General features: G+C 35.9%; 1 protein-coding gene across 3 annotated transcripts in view; it reads right to left on the minus strand.

Moving 5' to 3' along the window:
• The window catches only part of SLC9A3 (solute carrier family 9 member A3), a 48,410-nt gene that overhangs the window by 8,547 nt on the left and 16,534 nt on the right, over nucleotides 1-23,329 (minus strand). For all 3 annotated transcript variants that reach the window (XM_051798889.1, XM_051798891.1, XM_051798890.1), the window contains exons 2-10: nucleotides 15,719-16,021; nucleotides 11,007-11,167; nucleotides 8,946-9,024; nucleotides 7,928-8,105; nucleotides 6,840-7,060; nucleotides 4,739-4,941; nucleotides 3,850-3,939; nucleotides 2,179-2,249; nucleotides 139-268 (exon numbers count right to left, since the gene is read on the minus strand). In XM_051798889.1, the coding sequence (XP_051654849.1) occupies nucleotides 139-268; nucleotides 2,179-2,249; nucleotides 3,850-3,939; nucleotides 4,739-4,941; nucleotides 6,840-7,060; nucleotides 7,928-8,105; nucleotides 8,946-9,024; nucleotides 11,007-11,167; nucleotides 15,719-16,021 (1,436 nt within the window). The remainder of the gene's footprint in view (nucleotides 1-138; nucleotides 269-2,178; nucleotides 2,250-3,849; nucleotides 3,940-4,738; nucleotides 4,942-6,839; nucleotides 7,061-7,927; nucleotides 8,106-8,945; nucleotides 9,025-11,006; nucleotides 11,168-15,718; nucleotides 16,022-23,329) is intronic.

Here is a 23,329-nt window from a genome sequence, read left to right on the forward strand (position 1 = left end):
AAAAAAAAGCAGATAAGAGATGGAAATATTTTTCCTTTAGACATCTCCTGCAATATATCAACTTTAGGTTATATTATAAATTTTAAAAAATCAAATCCCAAGTGATGCTATAATATGTCAACAAGTATTCATAAGTACCTCAGCCACATAGCTAATTGCATCCTTCAAGTTGAGTTCATGGAAAACATTAAGGATTTGGTCTCTTGATTTTTGAGCAGACCTTCTCATCAGTATTTTTCTGAGGAATTTCCTATCAAAATTGGACCACCTGATAATTTAAACAAACCGTGTTAATGGCAACAAGCAATTTTAGTTTCACAGCATTTTTAATTTAGCATAAATGATATTTTTTGAGTTAAACACTCTAAAAAATGATGAACACGTGATCGTGTTTTGAAGCTTTTCAATTAGCATGTAAAGTTAATGAAAAGCCTCCTACAGACTTGTACAGTTATCACAAAGTATTTAATCTGTTCACTTACCAACACTACTACAACAAGAGTGCTATGATTATAGCATCCCATTTCAAATTCAGTGAGACATTTTATACTTTAGGAGATCATGCTCCCTTATTTTTCTGCTTCTGATTATACTTAATTTTCTTCTCTCCTTTGGAAAATAATCTGCTTTTCCCCAGCTGTATTGTAGGACAGCCAGACTAGAAAATCAAATCACAACGGTGCTCCTTCAAAAGCTCTACCAGAGGGCCTTATTCATACCATTGATGTACTCTACTCTGGGGAATAGTAGTGATATGTGTTTTCTGTGATTTACATTTCCAAGATTGTCACCATCAGTGAGGGTGGCAGGAGCTGCCATTACTCTGAGGAAGCACTTTCATGCATATAGAGTCCAAAAGACAGCCTTAAGATGGTCTCATTCAAAATACATTAGTCACCAAACCACACACTCAACTATGAATCTACATTAAGCTACTCCTTGTTATTCAAGGAGATTCCTTTCTGACATGTAAGAAGTCAAACTCTAATCTGCCACTTAAAAGATACAGTTCCATCTTCAAGGCAGTATTTCAAAATTGGGGATGTATTCTCCCATATTATATATAGCCCACTGAAATTCATTGCCCAAAAGCAAACTACAAATTTAGACCAGACCAAAAGAAAGAAGATATTCTGCCTGGAATGCCTCAGGAAAATTCTTCACTGCATAAATGAATGAAGAGAAAAAGGAAAGGAAAGAGACTGTCCCTATAACTGGATGTAGACAGGTGAGTAATTCTGCTTAAGTTCCACTATGATCTAGCTCCAGCCTAGTAGTTGTATAGTTGCATAAGCATAATGCTAAGCCTAAGCTAATAGACTCAGCTTCTTAGGAAGGGTTAGGGGAGTGCTCGGCAGAAAGTTAGCACAGCCACATGGCTTTTGGATTGGAACTGGCATATTGAGTCAGCAAGAGGTTAGCAGGTCAAAACTGTGACTGCCTGCACCTATGAAATGACCTAACTCCATGAAGAGAACAGCCTAACCTGAAACAACACTCTTAAAGATGTCCAGATTTAATGTCCTTTTTTCCACACTTATTCATCTAGATGTGGAAGTGTGCCCATCAATGGTAACTCTTCACATGTGCTTTAAAGAAAATGGTGTATCTGTCAGCTGAGTAATTTTGCTTCTCTCAAGACGAATCAGCTATAAACAGAGGGGAACAGTTCATTATTGGTTTCAAACTAATAGGCTGAAACTATCAGAGTCATTTTAAAGCACCCTCTGCCATTACTTTCAGAGATGTTGTACACATCCTTTGTAGAAATAGGATAAGCAGCTAGCCCAGCTGTAGCTGAGGTTTTTTAATGCCCCCACACATAAATATTTTTCATTAAATGTAGTATTACAGAAAAGTACCAACATTAACATTTTAGCTTAAAACTTGTACAAATAGCCAGTTCTCTAACCTTGAGAGAATCTGACTCCTGAATGTGAACTGAGGCACCTGCAAAGGCATAATCTGAACTGTAGAAGAGAAAGAACAGGTTCCAGTTGTAAGGGGACAAAAATACACTGTTTTCACATTTGCTATATTTCCAGTATTTTCAGTATATAACCTCTTAAACTACATTCTACATCCTTGCTTTCCCTAAACTCACAGGTTTAAAAAGTGATAATGTACAGATAAGATTTCCTAGCAGTATTTCAACATTCCAAGTTAGTTACTACTTACTTGTCTCTCAGATAATGATGGCCTATTTGTCCAGAAATGTCTTCTATAGCAGAAAGAATGTGATCAAAGGCCTAGGAAAGTGAAAGTGGGGTTAAGAAATAAAAAAGCATAAATAGAAAATAGCTCAAATGTTTTTAAAGTTAGACCAGGTGAGTATGCAGAATAATTTTATTGCTGTTAAGCAAATTTATTTCCCATTTACAGAAATACTAACTACTATAAGCTTTTCTTCAAAGGTCCCGAGCTTTCTAACCAGTTCTTTATAAAGTCACTAACTATTCTTGAATTACAATGTTCTCAGCAAGAAGGCACTCAGATCCCCATTTTAACATTCAGTTTTAAAACTTTTTATTGACTCATTTTGCCATCTCCATTTCTGACCTATGAAGTACATCAGCCACTATTAGTGTCAATGATTAAATCAGTTGAACAATTTCCCTAGTGTGTCTTTTTAGATGTTTCAGGAATCCGTACTCCCCTCAGAGTAGAAGTAGGCATCATTCTTTTAATATCTAGAGCAAAATTTTGTCCTGATTATGTTAGATGGCTGATAGAAATCCAAGGTTTATAATTGTTGATTCAAACCAAGGCAGCTGCAGGTACAATTTGGTCTTTTTCTGCATGTGGTTGTGAACATTTTACTCTGAACATTGGAGTGATTACTGCAGAATATAGATGCTAGATTTGCAACAACATGGGTGATATATTTGGCACAGATGAAGCTGTACCTTGAGTACTGTGGTCAGTTTTGGGCCCCTCACTCCAAAATGGACATTGAGGTGCTGGAGTTGGTGAAGGGTCTAGAAAACATGTGTTATGAGGAATGGCTCAGGGAACAGGAGTTATTTAGTCTGGAGGAGGCTTAGGGGGTGACCTTATTGCTCTCTCCAGCTACCTGAAAAGAGGTTAAAATGGTCTTAAATTAAGCCAGGGAATGTTCAGACTATATATCAAAAAACATTTTTCACTGAAAGAGTGGCTAGACTTTGGAATAAGCCACCCAGGGAGGTAGTGGAGTCACCATCTCTGGAAGTTTCAAGAGGCATCTGGATGTGGCACTTGGAAATATGGTTTAGGGGTAATTATGGTGGTGCTGGGTTGATGGTTGAACTAGATGTTCTTGAAGGTCTCTTCCAATCTTGATGCTTCTGTCTATAGTCTTCCATCCTATAACCTATATTTATATTGAAAATATATGGGGTTTTTTACTGAATAAGAATTTTATAATGTTGTGTGAAAGTGAACTGGAAGAGATTGTATTTCAAAATCTTTTAAAAGGGTAAAGAAATGCAGGAACATACAGCACTCTCACTGCATTAAAACTATTGCCATTGATCGGGAATTTCAGTATATAATTAATCTGTACTGGGCAGCAGACTATCTTTCTATGTAACATGCAAGCTACAAAGCCTGCTTTTCATACCTTTTCCAGACATTAACAGCCCTATTGAATTCTCAAGTGAAAGACCAGAACTTTCAGTTGAGTATCCCTTCAGAGGAGACAAATAGTAACCTAAAAATAACTTTTGAAATGTTTGAAGGATTTTGCTCTTGAAATTTGACGGTCCCTTCCCTTCCAAGGAAAGAAATTCTCTCTAATATTTTTGTTTTCTCTTAAGATGCTCTGTAAACACCCAAAAGACACCATAGTTTTATTTTAAAATATCTTACTCTGCCATGAAGTTTCTCATTCAGTTTTGGCTCTCTGTGTTCAGTTTTCTTCACTTTCAGCCACTGTACCAAAGGCTTGATAGTAAGTCCCTGAGGATTGAAACATGATAATAAATACTTGAGTTTTCCTAGACTTTCCTCCAACTGGTGTTGTTAAAGAGAAATAGAGCACATTTGTGTGTTACTTGGTGGTTCTCATACTTTCTCAGTTGATCTCTGTCCTCTCTAGAAGATAAAATGCTGTACCCTCAGCTTCTGTTACAAAGGTTTGAAAAGACAACAATCAACAACTTCTATAGTAAAAATATGGTACTAGAAGTGTATAAGTATTCCTTTTACAATTGATTGTGGTGTTTTCTCCACATATCAGGAGTTTGTGACCACAATTAAACTTTCTGTAATACACTTCAGATAAAATTAGAAGCTGCTATATACTGACATATCTCCACTTAAATTAATGCTTTTTCATCCAGAAAGCGCTATTTTGTTTGGATGTTAAATACTTTCTTGTCCCACTGCTATTAAATATAATAAAGCGAGGACTGAGACTCAGGTAGATCAGCTTAATGACTTATCTTCCCATTAAAAGGACTGTTCCCTATAGTTATTCATATGAGGTGAAGGATGTTTAATCAGATATTAACTAGGCACTATTAATACTAAGTGGCTAAGACTGAACAATTTTTAGCACAGAGGAAATTGTGTTTTGTCCCATGTGGTCCCATATGAAAACATAAAATGGGATCTTTGTTACTAAAATTACAAATTCAATTATTCTTTCAGTTCAGTGAAACCACATGCAACCTTCAGCTGAGAACTGCTTTAAGCATTCAGTACTTTTGGGGGACTCCTTCTCCTTGCAAGAAGCATGCTTAAGTAGTTAAATTACCTGGAAAATAACAGTAAAAAACACAACAATGATAGTTGTGCTGACAAACAGGTTTTTGTCATGCACTTTGTCCTTATCCAGAAGTGCAACAAGAGCAAAAGCAACTGCTCCACGTAGTCCACCATAGGACATCACCACCTGGTCTATTATCTCCAACTGGACCGTTCTGTAGCGGTTGAGAATCCATGTCTGTAAAACTACACCTGTAAAAAACAAATGTCAGCATGTCTAGAAATACCCTTGTGCAATGTCAATATCCCAACCGTGTGTAACAGAAATGGTACCACCACACCACTTTCGTAACAATCTACTCCATCCACTTCCCCCTCTGTAGCACTATGCTGCCCACTTGTGTCTTCTCCTTTACATCAGGTCAAAGGAATTAGATGGAGCTGCTTCTGTGAACCAGCAGCTCTTCTTCTGAGAGCGCTGCCCTCCAGCACAGGCACTACAGGGCAAGTTCTGCTGCGTCCTGATCTTTGAAATTCGTTGAGAAAGAATAGAATTTCTAGCACCATAACCAGTGATATTCACATGGTCATTTAATAGAAATGGGTTAAAACAGCATTGATTTACGGACTAAGTGTGGTACCCTTTACAAATCACTAAAGAGGATATTTATGTCATTGTCTTAGGAAGGGTGGTCTAGTTATGCTAACACTGTCTTCAGACATACAGGTGAGATGCTGCCTGCTTCAGGAGACCTAAAGTTCTAGTTATCCCAATGTGTTCCAGAGCTCCCACCATACAGAGGAAAAACAGCTTCACCACTCCTCCAAGTGGCATGGCACGCATGTCCCACTGCAGCATGCCAGTGCTGTTAACCAATGCAAAACAGATATTTCTCTTTTTAGAGAACTCTGAACTTGTGCCAAGGGAAGAGTGTCTGGTCACTGTAAGAAAGGACTCTTAAAAATCCATTCATGCCACCAATCTACCTCTTCAGGGTATGAGAGCTGCAATTACATGAGGTATCATCAGGTATTTAGTGATTTGCCAGTGTCTAAGATCAACTACTTTAATGGGTGCTTATTGTTATTGCTGAATATTTACTATTTAATTGTTGAGCACATTTATTACAGGATAGTTAAACACTTATTTCAGGAATACAAACAGTGTCAAAGACAAGATATCGAAAACTCTTTTGAACACCTCAGGCACATTAGCAGTCACTGAGAAGCAGATAAATGAAACGATGCTTACAGACTATTCAGAAAGGAGGACAAGGAACTAGACACTACATTCAGATCAGGAACCTCTGAGACAGAATAAGAACACAGAGTCTAGGAAACTTGCCAGCTAGATAGACATGTAACCTGTTATTTGAATTTAAGTCAAGACAAACAGGCAAATAAACCAGTTTAATTTATTCCCAGGTGTAAGTACATACACCAAATCACTACATGTGTTACTCTCTACAAATGCTTCATTCTATGCCTTTTTTGTGACTTCAGCAAAACTACAGTAGAACTACATACATAGCTGGGCAAGACATTTTTGGTATTTTGAAATGTTTGCAAACTTATATAACCCCAGTAAATTGACAGTAGGTAATCACTACCTGCCACAGTCTTATTTGCTCATTTTTTTATCAGTCCCTGAGAATTATTTCTTAAGCCAGAGACCATGCAGTGTAATTAATGTATGGTCCGATATCACTCTGTGTCTAAAACCTGAAGTCAACCATAAAATTAGCTTAAGACAATCTCTCTATCACCAAATTTGAAAGAGCTGAAGGAGCGATATGGCTGACAGGATTCACATATTTTGTTAAAGAACAAAGTCCTTTTCACTAGGAGATTTTGCCAATACCATGTACTGGGTCAGCAAAGGTTAGCCACTGGATGATTCATGTTAGCTGCTGGGCTAGTCATATCCTCAGACATCATCAAAAATGAAATCTTGCTATATTTTCAGCATATGATGAAGCTTACTGTAGAGATCTACTCTCCTAACCCAAACCGAACCATAAATTCAACCAAAATAAAGGTAATGTTTTAAAAGAAACAAGCCTAGAACTCCAAATTTTGTAGGGAGGGGTATAAAGAATATGTGATTGCATTAGCAACACAGTGCAAGAATAGGAAGATTATCCCCTTACCAATAACTCTATATACTGAGATGAAGACCAGAGTCAACAGAATAAAAGCTGTATTCCACATCCAGATATCTGGATTTACAGCTGAAATTCCCAGGAACATGAAGATAATAGTTTCTGCTCCACTGGCCATCATTTTCATGGTATATCTTACAGTTGTAGAAGACTGTTCAGATATGTTAGCTTTGACATATTTCTGACAGCAAATGCCACAGAAGGTTATCCTAGAAAAAGAAGCGATTGTTCAGAAAATATCCGCGGCAACATTTAATATTATTTCCATCTGTCTGTCACATAGTGATAAAAACCCACCATTAATTCCTAAGAAAAAATAAACTCAGGAGCCCATGTGGAGTCTAATCTAGGTAAAAAGCATATCTCAAACATTCATTCTGAGATAACCTCAAGAGGCCTGAAGACAGCATTTCATTAGATCACAACAGACTTTAATTCTCCTCAGATTATCATACATCTTACATGTAAAATTTTAAATCTTGTTTACATTAGACATAAACTAGTGACCTCTTTGCAGAAAGATTTTTAGATCTTAGATATACTTACTGTATCATCTACAAACATGATAAGCAAAACTGAGAAGAAAGGTATGCCAGGAGTCAATGAGTATTAAAAGAAGAGAGATCACAGGGGTACTCAAGCCAAAACAGGCAAACTTCAGGCAAAACTTAGCAGACCAGCCAAGTCAGAGAGAGCAGTGAATAATGACATTCACATAATGCCATAGAAAAATATTGCTTTGGTTACACATTATAGGGAAAGATGTCAATACAAATGGACAACTGTTAAGATTGAAGTATTATTAATAACTAAGAAGGACGAGTCATGTCTATATTTTGTAAAGGAGTTCTCATGTTGCACAGCAAATACTTGAAAACATATATTCCTTTTCAAGGCTGAATAACAGTATTTGCAAATTATAATTTACTGCAGTGTGAAAATAGTGTTATCCAGCATAAGCTTCATGAGTGTCATATTTATAGCTGTCCTATATAATTTAGGCCTTCCTTTCAATATTTTTAAAAACCATATTTCCTTCTCAGCCCCTTCCCAGAGAGCAATAAAAAGAAACTTACGCCAGGATAGCTGAAAGAGACAGCATCTCTGCTGTGAGGTAGGACAGGTAGGAAATGATAAACACAAATCCAGGTTCAATGATTCTCACGTGCTTGGTGAAACGACTGACCAGTGAGAGCAGGAATGCAAAGAAAATGCCAACAAGTGTCCCACCAAGGCTCACCACAAAGAACGACACTGAAAAGCAAAACCTAACACAGCTTAAACAGTAAAAATACAATGGTTTGAATTCATTCTCTTGCACAGACCTAACAGCAAATGGCTAGTAAATGAGAGAAAATTTTGGAGGACATGTCAAAACTTATTTCTAAAGTGAAACAACAGGAAATACTTTTGAGCATTTGGTATGTGAATGTAGCATTCTGTAGAAAATCAAGGTTACTTTCTTCTAAGCCTCACCATTTTAGCTTTATACAAAAGACACTGCATTTAATTGGTACTGTTTTTTTCCCATGTTCTATAAACAAATGTATTCACAAAAGCATATTCTAGAATATGTCAAAGTCATTGTTAAAACATTTATTCATAAGATAATGTAGTAAGTACCATGTCATGCTTGGAATTGGAAATAGGGACTCTATTTTTAGGTAAATAAAATTTCTTGATAGTCACTGGCAAATGTTACTGGATAGCAATCAGTGATAAGGGGTGAGAATGCCTATACACAATCTCAACTTTCCTGGAATGCAGGGAGGAAGAGCATAGGCTGAAACTAAGGACATGTTATTAAATACAAAGAAAATATCAAGTTTGGTGATCTTATCAAATGAATTCCACATCTGTTGAGTCTCCTCAAAAGAAAACAGATCTATCTGATTAAGTTTTCCAAATATTCAGGAATATTTATCTAATTGTTTTCTTAAGACATTTGTCTATGCCATACTAGTGTGGTAATATGAGTAATAATGAAAAGGGCTGAAAAATAGCAGTTACCAATAGCATATTAATAATATTTTGTTTAAAATACTACATATGCACATATATCACATATGAGATACAGAATTGAATTCTACACACCTATGCCTTTGAGACATTCAATTCCTGTCACATTCGTTGGACCTATTGCAACGAAAGATTCAAACACATTGTACAGGACCTGAAAAGAAAAGTAGACTAACTTAATAATTGCTCCTGAATTGAGCCTATTAAAATAATCTCATTATGGGCCTTAATATTATGAATCCTGAAACAGTGTGTGGCTGAGGGAAATTCTGTGTGGAGGGAGAAGACTTTGCAGATTTGATACTTTTTCAAAATGGAGAAAACGCAGTGGAGCAAGAAGAAACAAATTTTTTTTTAAGAAAAAACCACAATTTTCCATTTCTCATTTCAATGTTTCCTATTGATAGGAAGGATTGTTACATAGAAATGTGTTTTCTAAGGCACTTCTCACTGTAAAATCCAGATATTTGACAGATTTATTTAATCACCTGTATAAGATAAATAAGATAATTAATAAGATGCTAATAATGAGACTAAATTGAAATATATTGAACATATATAAGTTGAACATAAAAGAGAATAAACTGCAATAATTGTATTAAAGCTTTTAAAATAATAAGCTTTTAAAATAATGAATAACCTTATTCATACCCCTGCCTAATGAGGTTTGTATGAGCATATGCCTGTTTAATCTGTTCTTAATTCCTCTAGTGACAGAGGAGAACTTTACTATGGCTTTCTCAGCTTTCCTTGTTGCAACTAACCTTGATAATTCTTATCATATTTACCCAGTCACAGTACACAGGTTACTTTGCTTTGTAACAGTAGTCTTTTACATTTTCATGTTTAAAGAATGCCATATCATCTACTTTCTTCTGTCCTCCAGGCTTTCCGTTTTCAAGGTAAGAACTCCACTTGTTTCAAATTTCCTCATAGACTGTGCTTTCTGACTCTTGATCATGCTTGCTCTTCTCTTCTAGATTTCCTTCAATGAATCAAATTTTCTTCTATTTGTAGAGTGAGTGTTCATGTTCATTTCGCAGTAACAAAAACTCATTTGCTTCTGAAAGCCAGTAATGTTGATACTTGAGTTCGTCAAAGGTTTATTTTAATATTTCTTCCTGTCAATACCCCAAAACTACTAATGATACTGATATCAAAGGGCAATTAGGTTTCTCTGGGAGCCATTTTCAAATTCGTGTGAACAATTAGGCTGCAGCCAGTGACCTTGCAGTGCCTTGCTTCCTCGGTTGCAAAAAGTTAAGAAACTGAGCCTAGTGAACATGTCTTACCCTCCTTTGGAGATAGGCAGGAGCAGAAACAGGAAATGATCCAAAAGTGAACTGAAGTTGTATAGCAACTTGGTTGCACAGCACCTTTCTGCCTTAGGACTTTCTGGTCCCTGTCCACTAACACTGCACTACAAAACTATCGACTATTTTATTGTAAGAAAAAATTTTATGTGAAAACAGGTTTCAATCAAAATAAAAATATCGGTAGAAATTTGAGTTGCTTTAAGTCTATTAAAGTCTTTCTAAATAAAAAAAGAAAATTAACATGTTTGAAAAAAAACAAAACAAAACAAAACAGAAACTTTCTAAAATGTCACACAAGTTTTTCCAAATCGGATCTTTGTTATATATCTGTTTGATAAATATCTGATTGAAGTAAAACAGAGGGAGAAGGCATAAACACTTTGGCGAGTATTCTTTCTCACTGGTTGAGGTATGCATAGAAATTATAGGCATAACACAAATATGCAGAAAAGACTATGTGCATTAAAAAACAACAGCAAAGAAAGGCTTAAAATCCTTGGAACTAATTTCATTAAGTCATAAAAACCCTACTTGAACAGCAAAGGCAAATAAAACATGCATCCCTGAAACTTCATTTGAAGTGTCCAGCCCAGGACTGTATATTTTTATGTCACTTACCAGCTCCAAATAGCTTTCATGTTGAAACATCTAATCTTCACAATATAGGATTCATAAGTAAGACAGAAGACACCATGAGCTACACTACAATAGCCCATGAGTAGATACACACAGATACTACAGCATTTCTTTTAAGGGGAAAATGCATTTCAGAAGAAACCCCCTAGAGTTTGGGTGACTTGGGGCTGTATAATTTACTTACCACAGTTACAGCATCGTTCAGAAGTGATTCTCCAAAAACAATGATAAATAGAACTTCATTGACATGGACTTCTTCAAACACTGCCAGAACAGCTACAGGATCCACAGCAGCAATTAAGCTGCCAAAGAGGAGGAAGTCCAGCACTCCAGAGTTCAGTTTGCCTTCAAAAACAAAGCAAACAAATAATAAGCAGAATCAGCTCTGTATTATCTATAGTAATGACAGACTGTGATATTACAGATAATGTCAAATCCTTCAAAATAGGGATCCTAAGGTATCAGCTGGAAAGTGTGGTACAGACATTATTTAAGAAGTTCTGTACTGTGCCATCTTGTTTCCTACAAATTTGTTGGATCCAGCATTGGCCCATGTGGATCAAAGTTGTTTCTGGGAGCAGGACCAGTACAGGCCTGTTCTTACAGCAAAGTGCTCCCATATTTAAACTGAGTTTGTATCTGTGTGTGGTATGGTTTGTCTAACTTAAGTAAATTATCGTAGGGTAACTGAGAACTCACAAGATGTCAAGAGGACTATACCAGTACTTCTGAAGTGAACATTACAAGACAGTTCATGTCGCAGGTCAAATTTGACTTCTACAGTGGGGCTTAACTACACTCAGTGCAGTTGAACACCAATTGTGGCCTCCTTATTCAAGTAGGCATTTATTGATAGGTGCAGTTAAGCCACTTGTTTCCAAATTAGGATTCATGAGGTCACTGTTAAATTTTCTGCAAGTGGACCATAAAAACAGATGAAGGATCAAAATGTACCTCAATATATTTGTGTTGTGGTCCCTTAGGAATTTTGACAATGTTTTGGAACTACAAAACTCTGGCAACAGTGTAACTGGGTATTTTTTTTAACCTTCTTTTAGTTATTAATGTTATTTTGTTCAGTTATGCAAACAGACCAAGACAAACATCACTGTCATTTTAAAAGGAGCAGAAAAGGAAGAACCACAAAGATCTCTTTGATCAGCTTACCCTCTTCATGAAATCAGGAGTAGTAATATCCCCAGTCATTTTTTCTGGGGAAAAGATTTCTGAAATAGTATAGAACAGTAAAATTCCCTTTGTGTTCATTAATGGATGGAGAAGTAAGCAAGGTTCATTAAGAGGTAATGGTGCTAAAATTACATGAGGAAGAGCAAAGAAGGAACATATTGAGAATTTGTTCATTAGAATGCAGTGCAGAGGCCCATGCCCAAAATTAATCTATAGTTGTATTAGGCATGATTTCTATAAGTAAAGAAGAAATTCATCTGATTAAATGGTTTGGAAGCATGAGTCAGGCAATGATAGTCAGTAACCGTAGCCACAGGATCAATATTACCTGTAAGGTACTTCCAGAACAACCTGGCCACTCCTCTAGAAAGTATTCTTATGAAGTAATTTTTCAAATTCAAAATGTTTTGTGCTTAGATCATAATTGAAAGAGAAACTAGATTCCGAATGTTTTTGATACAAAATTATATGGGCATATTTACTCAAGGAAAGGATACTTATATGGGCAGCCAGAAACATGAGTAGACAACAGCCTGTTATATGTGACAATGGCCAATAATCTGATGGAGCTGCAGATGTATATATTCTCTTAGCTGCTATCTGCCAATCAGAGCATCTACAATGTTTTCCATAAAATGTATGGGAATCTTGGTAAGGCCCTGAAAACAGAAATTCATAGCTTGCATATGACTACCTCATATATTCAAAAATATAAATAGTCTTGTTCACTCTTGGACATATTGGGCCGTGAAGAAGGACTGAATCTACCCATTTCAGCATGAGAGTGGGGTTGAAGGAGTGATCTTAAGTCTGTGCCAAAAATTCTGAGAATAGCCTTGAACCTGAATCTAAGTAATGATTCCACCAAATGTTGTCCTTCTCTGGCATGCTTAAGGAAGGAACAAGTCCAATGACAATAACTATCAGAGATCAGGGTATAATAGAATGTAAGGTTTTAAAATAAATTGGCTCACTGAGATTTCTTATCTTTTTTATGTGTTACCAATTACAATCATTGGTACATTCTTTGAAGACTTGCAAAGCTAGTGAGCAAATATTTATGGGGAGATTAGGACACATCTGTAATTCCTACAAAGCACTGTCAGGAGGCATGGAGTTTCTGAATCAGACTTTTACATAGACTAATAACACAAGTAATTTCCAAGTGACTAGCTGACAGCAGTGACACCTGAGCAAGATAAGTTTGCTGGGCTCAGTTTAAGACTTCTAGACACACTCAGCATGTTGCAGCTATGACCTAGATGGTACAGGAAAAACTGCTCTAAGCATTAGTCACAGCCACAATTATTCCACAATACTGCACGTGTTAGTTCTCCAGCAGATGGGGAACAGTTCAGTGCAATCAGCCAGAAAGGTTTAGGATTAGGTAACTCTTCCTATTCTGGGAAAGCAGACTGATATGACTATTAGTTAACAGTTAAGGTGCTAATATTTTCATTTCACTTCTAAAGAAGGATTTTTTTGTCCTTATCACCATCTCTATTTTCCTACAAGGGTATTGAATACAAACAAAGAGCTGCTTTTGTTTATTTATGTAGGAAATCTAAGCAATCTAATTTGGATTATGCACCCTTATATTGCTGGACAGTAGTACAAGCCCACTGAATGGCAAAGTTGAAAGTCACTTGTTTTTATTTCATCTTAGTCTGTAGTGGATTTACATTTCTACATTTTAATGATATTACTTTTAGCATTATTCACTTCAATTGTAGAAAAAGTAGGATAGAAACAAAAATATGACATAGAACTTCAACCAGAAGCTACTACAGAATCTTCTAGAAAATGAGTAACTCGGCATTCTCCTAGCTTCAGCAAGTAAGTAACAACAGCAAGGTTTATCACAAAGGATGGTGCTTAGAACTTATTGACATCTTGGAGGTCAACACAATGTATTTAGATTAGCGAGTATTTTAAAGTCCTGCTCAGCTTTGCTGGAGAATGGCACAGTTTGAATCAGGGACAGCCTCCTCTGGCCTTTTTCATAGCTGAAATTAGAACTCTAGTAGGTTATACTATGTCGTCGTGGCAAAGACAGGTCCCCAGGGTATACCAATTAATGGTCTTTCTAAACTTAAATTCACCAGGCATGTCAGTTTATTGTTTGCATTTGTTAACATCCCTATATTTATCTTGTAGAGCTTTAGCTGTGACCTGTGGTAAGGGTTGATTCTGCTGTTTAACTGTAAGCTCAGAGTTCTAGTAAACACTATCACTAAAAGATTTGCATAATGATGAAGCAGAACATGTAGACACCAAATCCAGCTTTTGCAGTTAGATGAGAGTTGTTTACTGATTGGGAGGAGAGGAAGAGATAGGAGAATTTTTCAATTAAAAAAAACTTTTTTGAAAAGACTTGACTTTTCCATTTCACGTTATAAAGAGATCAATCCTTTTCCTTTAATGATTTATATCAAAGTAATTATCATTCATTATATTTCCCAGAACACAATGTTAAGAGAATAAGTTTGGTGGTATTTTTAAAATCATTTGAAGCATCTTGGATATTTAAATAAAGAAATCCTTTTCCACTGTGTTGCAATAGCAACATCCTTCTGTCATATATTTTGTTCCTGAAAACCTGATTTTATTTATAAATATGATATTGTAGACGCAGTATAAAGAGTCAACAGTGTTTGTACCTGAACTCTCACCTTTGTAACTTCTTAAGAAAAAAAAACACTCCTTCCAAAATGTGAGTTATAGTAAGGTAAATATATAAAATGTAAGCTAAATTTACCATAGCTGTCTATATCACAAATATCTGCAGTTAAATAACATGTCTCCAAAGAACAAGTCTGTACAGATTAAGCACTGCTGTTCTGGGCCTGTTCTATCAGTTCTGTGCCCTTTTATTATAGAATAATTGAGATAGAGTGCATCTTAGAATCATAGAACGGTTTGTGTTGGAAGGGACCTCTTATGCCCTTCAGTCCATCCCTCCTGCCATGGGGGACAGGGACACCTTCCACTAGACCAGGTTACCAGGTTACTCAGAGTCCCATCCAACCTGGCCTTGAACACTTCTAGGGATGGGGCATCCACAGTTTCTTTGGGCAAAGCACAAGCAATAGGGAATCTTCACTTTTTGGATTTGTGGTCTGGGAAATTCTGCACCCTTTCAAACCCCATTGGGCTGCTCTCATTAAAATGACCTTTTTTTTTTTTTAGTAAGACATCTACTGTCAGTAAGACATCTGCTACCTCATTCTGTAAGTTTAAAATTTCTAAATCTTCAGTTACAATTTCCAGGCTCAGAAGACAAAAAAGAGATGTGGAAATGTGTCACACATATATACCCACTCAGCAACCATTCCTTACTTAATATTAAATCTGACTGAAGGAAGGCACTTCCATTTCACAGTAACTTTTGAGGTTTCTATCACAGCAGAAAGAAACAAGCCCTTCACTGTGTATTTTTGTTCAGATGTCCATTAGCAGAAAGAATCCTGAGCTTTACCCTGAGAGTGTACACACACATTTAGAGCAGGACAGCACGAGAGACATGGATTCAAGTTGCTTTTGTGCTGTCTCCAGGGAAGATTTCTCAGGTCATTGTTAAATTTCGTAAAGATATTACAAATTGCTCCTGTCAAAATTGAACTTTTCTGCTGGAAAGTGTTGTTAAGTTGTAAATCATCACCCATCTAACAGTTGGTATACAGTAGTGCCTTCATAGATCAAACTTACCCATTATTCCTGTCAGATAGACACCATAGAGAGATAAACCAGTTGTGGCAGCATTCCAAACTGTCCCAATGACAGCATACAAAAGGATTGTGCCAAGATTTCCAAAGAACAATCTATTTGGCATAAAATATCCAGCATCCAAAACAATGGGGGGTAACAAATAGAAGAAAAATACAGTTGGTGTCAGGGTGAAGGAGGCAATGTGATCTGCTGCCAATACAATGCCACCAAGAACAATACCGAGGACAATCAGCAGAGCACTTTCTGGAACCACCCGAGTGACTTTGTGGGACAAATGGAAAACTGCAAAGAAAAAGGAAAACAATGAGTCAGAAATTAAATGGAGAAACAATTTGAGCAATAACTGTTATTAGCTGGCGGTTTTGACTTCACACAAACTTCTTGCTTTCATTGTTCTTAGACCCAAAAGCGTGTATGGAATGCATGAGATACAGACGGTGTAAAAAGCCACTTATAGAATAAAATAAAGGTTGATTTTCAGATTTTATCCAGTATATTTTAACTTATATGAAAACAATATTTATTAACATTTATTATCCTTTATTGGGTTATCTTCTCCATACAAGATCTGTTCAGGGAAAGATAGTGTTCTATGCAAAGCAGTAAATGCAAGACTGAAAAGAAATGGTGGAAATGCTAGAAATATATGACTTTATTGTTTATTTTTGTATCTAAAAATACACATCTGACCTAATAATTTGTTTAGAAATGATCAGTGTACTAACAGGCATACTGGAAGATGGGCGAAGAATGCTGACAAGTTTCAAGACAACTCTTTTTAGATTTATAGACTATTCTGATAATGTAGCCTTCAGCAGGAGCAAAATGAAGCTCATATCCTGGGAGATCCATTTTGAGCCTTTTCCTCAAAACCTCCGTAATACAGATTTCAGTTAATTCAAAGGCTTTCTGAGGGAATGGGGGCTTTAGTGGTGCCTTCAAATATAGATATATTCATGCAAAATGGTTCTGCAACAGGCTACTTTCTTTTGTATAAAGTGTCGCAAAATCTGTGTGTTACAGTAATATGTCAAATCTGTTAATAGAGACAAGCAGTCAATGGTATCTGTCATAGAAAAACATGTAGTGGTATGATGTGGTAAAACTATTAATATAGCAAATAATCAGAGGGAGGGAATATTACTAAATACCATAAGTGAATCTAAAGAGACAGAAAGATGGCACAACCAGACAGTAAAAACAGACTTTTCAAAGTGACAGAAACACCACCAAGACTGCAAACACATGTAGCAACATATATTTAAAATGTCCTTGTTAGGTGTCAGATAAAAGAAAAAAGAAAGCAGAAAGAAGAACAGAGAGAAGTCAATTCTACAAAAACAGATGGAATATGAAATAGGAGGAAGTGGCAGAAGTGTTTGATAATAAGGAAGCACGGATAGTTTAATTGACTTTCTTGGGATTTCTGTGAGCTTGTTCTTCAGTTTATCTTAAGTAATGATGTGTCCCAGGTGACCTGAACCCTGAACCCACTTTGTGATACTGACCCAATAAATGCGACTTCACTTACATACATAGCTTTGTGTTGAAAATGGGAGTTTCACTTTAGTGAACTTTCCCCTAGTTTGAACATCAGCTGTGTTGAAGCTGTTATAATGCTAATGCAATTTAGCTCAAAACTAGCTTGGACAAGAAGCTATCATTAAGATTTCCAGACTCTTAAGCCATAGTGGAAGAATCTTTCCCATGATCATGTAGAGATCTTAGACCGGGTTACTTTACTGAAAGACCATTGTTTTTCTTCCCACCTAAGTATTTGTCTTAGTCAAACATTTACTAGTTACCTTTAGATTTTAAGGGCCCCATTCCTGAACTGTCTGCTTTCGTCTTGGCTGCATCTATACAGTCAATGTTAGATGCATCATCCATCATTATAGCAACCCCACAATAACATGGTTCCTGTAAGCTGTATAACCTCCCTGGTCTCATCAGAATAGAAAACGTAAAAGGAAAAATGATAACAGCCTATCTACACCAACAATGAGCATGAATGTAGATGCTCCTGAGTGTTTGTAGACAAGACTTGAAAACGAAGCCATCTTAGAACACAGCTAAAAAGTAGGATTAATACAATAGCAATCAGACATGAAAACAAACTGCATTCAGTGAAGCAGACTAAATCATGCCAGTTTTCTATGTCATCTGTGTCATGTAATCAAGAGATGAATAACACTTCACAGAAACAAACACTGTGGGTTTCCTCAGTTCACCTCTTCTCTGTTATAAAATCAATTGGGCTTGCATTAAGGAAAAGAAAAAAAAAGAAAAAGAGAGAAGAAATGAAATAAAGAAAAACAAACTAGCTACTACTCCATGTGTATAAATTGCAGCATTTAACTTCTCAAAAATCTTTCCTACTAGCCATTCTTGATTCCTTGAATTTTCAGTCAGTGAATTATCAACTAATTTATCACCTTACAGAGTAGGGATTATCTCCTTATCCCTGAAAATGAATGTTGCTGAGCTAGTCTTACTAACTAAAGTCTGTTTTTCCTACTCTCATGTCAGCAGATAAGCCATGACTACAAAACGTTAAAGTTAAAAAATTAAAATAAACTTGTGAAAATTTTTTAGAACTAGGCATTGGGGGAGGGGGGAAAGCTTGTCCATCTAAAAATTTATATTCTGTAGAATTCTCCCCTTTACAACCAAAACCACTTTTGAATGCTGGGAAGCCAATCTGATTTTGGTTATAACATTGTCTCCACCTATAAATCACATGTTCCCCAGGAATCAGCTCTATATTTGTCTGTGTTCCCTTTAACTCAAATTGACTGATTATCTGTACCAGATTTTAATACTAGCAGCCATAAATTCTTCCACTCTGTTAGTTTAGGGATGAGGGCCATGGACAGGAAAGTCATTGCATGAATGAGCCTCTAAGAAGATTCTTTTCATTATTGCATTTGACCCAAGCAAAATCTGAAAACTAGACTCTCTTTGGTTTAAGATAACTGCCTAGCTAGCTCTTCAGGCAGATAGCATGCCATATGATTAACAGAAACATGTTTATAAACATAGAAATAGATAAAAGGAAAATACCACAACTGATGAAATTAAAAAAATAGCTTTAGACTAAGATGCACTTAGAACTTATATTGATGTTTGAGTTCATATTTGCACTTACAATAACTAATGGGGTTTTTTGGCTATGCACATGAAATATATTTAATCAAGATTGTGCATTATGAGTAGTTATTACACGTATGAAAATTGAAAGAGATTAATTCCAAATTCACTCCTTAATGGTTTTTTACAATTCATTATCCTGAAGTGATGTCCCTAATACATTCTGAGTGTGTTACAAACTCACCTAATGATAGTACTTTCATTTCATGAAGTTTGCCTTTACTTGCCTAGAAGAGGTCCAAAAATAGTCCCACCAAATGAATTATGTCCCCATGACAAAGTAGAATTGGAAGCTTTAATTACATCTAAATGTATAGCATGACGAGGTATTTCATCTGACTGAAGGGTAAAATACAATCCAACACAGTTTGAAAACTCCTAATGGACAAGGAGTTTAGTTTGATTCTGTTATGAAAGAAATTAAAAATATCAGGAAGGATAGCACACAGTGCTGCTCAGATAAATTACTCTGTAAGGAACCAAGAGAAGAAATTAAGTCTATTTTCACTACTATTGATAAGGAAAAGTACATTAATGTGTTTTAATGAGGAGAGGGAAAGGGTAAAGAAACAAAAATTGTAGCCAGTCCATGGCGTAAGAGGAACAACAGCGCACAGGACAATTTTGTGATCTATAAATTTTAACATTTACCATTTTAACATTTAGCATTTAGAATTCATCTACATAAGTCTAGACACAGTATTAATGAAAAAGTTAAACATATGCCTTCCATCCAGTACATGCTAAACCTGGTTTGAAAGTGGATTGGACTGGCTAGTGGTTAAACTGTTTAAATTCAGGCTGAGCATTGCTTAATTAGAAGCTTTCTACAAAATTAAGAAACAATTGCATGGTATAAACATTCTGTGATTTTTTTTCAGATGTTTGCTTCGAGATCCACAAAAAGGTACTATGGCATTTAACCTATCTGATGAGAAATACGAAACAAATCAGCAATCTATGATTTGTTGGCTGGAACCAGTTTCTTTTGAGCCAAAGAATGAAACATACTTTAAGAAGTAAGCTGAGTTTTATGGCCTTTTAAAAATAGAGTAACTTAGATGAAATTCTTCACTGGAATTTACAGCATTCGGTGAATTCTCTTCCTTTCTAAGGCTGTCTGAGACTGCTTTGCAAGATCTGATTCAACAAAATAAGATTTTTCTCAGTTACTCAATGAAATGAAAACAGAAATACTGGTTAAATAGCAAGGGAAATAAATTTAAAAATACTAAAGAAAAGATATTGTACAATTCATTCTCAAGTAATGTAATATTTGTAGACAAACAAAGAAAATTTTCTGAAGTAGAGTTTTCACATATTAATTCCAAATTGTCTCTAATGAAACCTATTTTTAGATAATACTGATTTTTACTTATCAAATGAAACATTTTAATGCATTAGTTCTAGATTTTTTTTGCTTTGTTTCCAGCTGAAATGAACAATTCAAGGTATATTTACCACCTTTAGAAAATACAGCACTACAAAAATGAAAATCTGAAACTACCTGTTAAAAATGCTGCTAAATTTCAAGATTTATGCAGTCATTTCAGCACTATTTCAAGTGAATAATTACATTTCCATTAACTTTGACAGTGTAAAACCAAGGCCCTGAAAACACGAAACATTTTTTTTAGCTAATATCATTGTTCCAATCTATCCCAAAACGTACTGCACATGCACAGTACACAACATGTCATTCAGAAAAATCAGGAATAATGATAGTAATTCTCTGTTGAGGTTTCTTTTCCATGTATCTTTGGATAAAATCCAAGGAGTCACGAAATAATTTAGAAAATTAAAAGATTCTCAGCTTTATAATTTCCATAGTTTCCATGAAAGCATAGATATGAATTTGCAAACATTTCTAAGCTCCTCCTATCACTGCTAGAGGGAGGTATGTGGTCTTTTGTTATTTTCTGTGTGTGGTCTTTGTATTTTTGTTAGTGGGTCAAATATCCACTGACAGTATGCTATTAGTCTATTTTATGCAGTTGAAGTTATTGTACTAAACTAAGCCATGAGTGCTTTAAATTTGAGATCCAAGACTTGATTCTCCGTAACTGCTGAAAACCCTTCCATTGACCAAAGTGAGAACAAAATGCTGCAAATTCCTTTGTGATTCTTCACTTTTCAGATATACAATTAATAGTATCTCCAAGGCAGTATAGAATCAGATTTTTGTAACGGCACAACATAGAAACCTCCTTATAGAAGATATGATAAGTTTCACAGAAGAATATTCTGCCCAAAGGGAACTCTTTCTTCTAAACATCTTCCGGCAGTTGGACTCTGACTGGCAAGCATGACATTTTTCTTATCTTATCAGCATTATAACAAGGGAATTCCATTCAAAAACCGTTTAGCTCTACCCTTTCTGCAGCTTTTTCAGTGGTGTCTTCTGCAGGTATATGTTATTACTAAAAAAAAAAAAATTCCGAGAGCGGACATGGCAAAAAATCTGCTTCATCTTGCTTGTATAATAGCTCAAAGTGTACGTATAGGTCTGTTTGTAACCTAAATTGTATCATCTGTAATCAGCTGTGGCTGGACATTAAAGAAGTTCAAAAGACTCTGGAAAGTCCCAATCCATTCCTATTGTATTGGTTTACCTGATTAAAGAATGGGCACATCCTCTAAAATATAACACCAAGCACGCATTTTCAAGAAGGGATCATTTTGCTTCCACCATCCCTAGAAGGCATACATGCCTGGCCACTCTCTTGCTCCATAGCTCCATGCTACCACTTTAAGATCAAATATCTCCAGAAGTTTTGCTGATAAGTGTAATCTCTACTTACTCCAATTTTCACTAAGGGAAAGTTTTTGATACAATTTCCTGTTTAATGAAGTTTGATGTATTTTTATTTCTCTTATCTTTTGTTATGGTTCCCTTCTCAACAGTCATGCCCACCTACAACTACTAGTCCTCTGATAAACTTCCTGGACTTGCTATCCTTGATTTATTTATACTCTTAGATCTTTCATTTTCTGCTTTATCCTCGTAACTTTTATTATTTTCACATGACGCACCAGTTTTTCATCTTTGTGCATTGACCTCAGTTGTACTAGATCTCTTTTTAAAGATCTCTTTCATTATTTGACTTCCTAAGTTCTGTACATTACCAAACACCACATTTCTTGCCTGCATAGCCGTAGGCATACCTTTCAACTAATAACAGTTGCTTATGTAGCCTGCACAGAGTATCTAGGAATTTTAATTAGGACCATAAGTACTAGAAGAGGTATTTGGTTGTGTGGCCAGGCCTTCATTATCCCACCACCATTATTTAATGATCCTCATTTCAGAGGATTTTTGCTCCAGCTAAGTCTATGTGAAGGCACACCACCAGCTCTCATCGCAGAGTTAGAGACTTCATTCTGATTTCTAGCCTGAGCTTGTTCACAGATATTTTATATCCATTTTCCTTTGTGAGAGTGATATCAATTTTCTTAAATAGCTATTTTCCCCTACTATTAATGCCTTCATTTCCTATTATATAAGCACAGAGAAAAACACACTGTCTTTATTTGCTTGTTTTAAACCAAACCACTTATTTTCAGTCTTTAGCTCTCTATTTCAATCTGAGTTCACTTTTGTGGACTCAGAGCCATCAGAAATATAGACTGCATTCTGCATGAGTCATAGAAGCAGGTCCAACAGCATTAATAATTTCCTATCACAATCTATAGTTCAGCTACATCCTGGATTCATTATCACGTGGGTGACTCATAGTCACCGTGTATTCACTTTGTACAGATGTGCACCTCTCTTCTCACTCACAACCTCATGCCAGTTCCTGTCATTGGCTCCTGAGTGAAACTGCCCATGGTATTACTGAATTTCATCCCTTCCCTACTCCTCAAGTTTATATGTTTTTTCTTGTACAATAGCCAGATCTACATGAACACTGGTAATGCCTACAAAAATGTGTCATCAGAAACCTTCAGTAAGATGCCCCACCTCTTTATGCAGTGGTAAATTAAAAAAAGAGCAAAACCGAAACCCTGCATAAGATCAGTCCAAAAGCTAAATTCTAGTGACTTCCTATGACTGATAAATAATCTTCTTATGGTTTCATACTTTTATCTCATCCTTACCTTACCCACCTGGAAACTGTTATGCCCTCTATCTTATTAGTGGATGATTTTAGGCCTAAATCAAGGAAAAAATCTTCTATTGTGTCCTAAGAGGGATTCAGTTGAAGCAAGGATTCAAAGCATTAGGGAAACTGCATTTCTAGTCTGTCCAGGAAGTGTTTGAGCAGACTCGTCATTACTGAAGCTGATCATTATTGCCTATATTTACCTTTCTAATCTTTATCAACAAAGTGTGCTTGGGGTTTTTTTTCCTGGTCAGGAGTCTGCTAGCATATTTTATAGTCCTTTAGTTTCTGTTCTGTGGACCTTGCAACAACAGTATTCTGCAAGAACTGTTAG

The sequence above is a fragment of the Manacus candei genome, unplaced genomic scaffold (genome assembly GCF_025592945.1).
Source record: "Manacus candei isolate 608988 ecotype Guabito, Panama unplaced genomic scaffold, ASM2559294v1 h1tg000049l, whole genome shotgun sequence".
In the NCBI taxonomy this organism is placed as follows: domain Eukaryota; kingdom Metazoa; phylum Chordata; class Aves; order Passeriformes; family Pipridae; genus Manacus; species Manacus candei.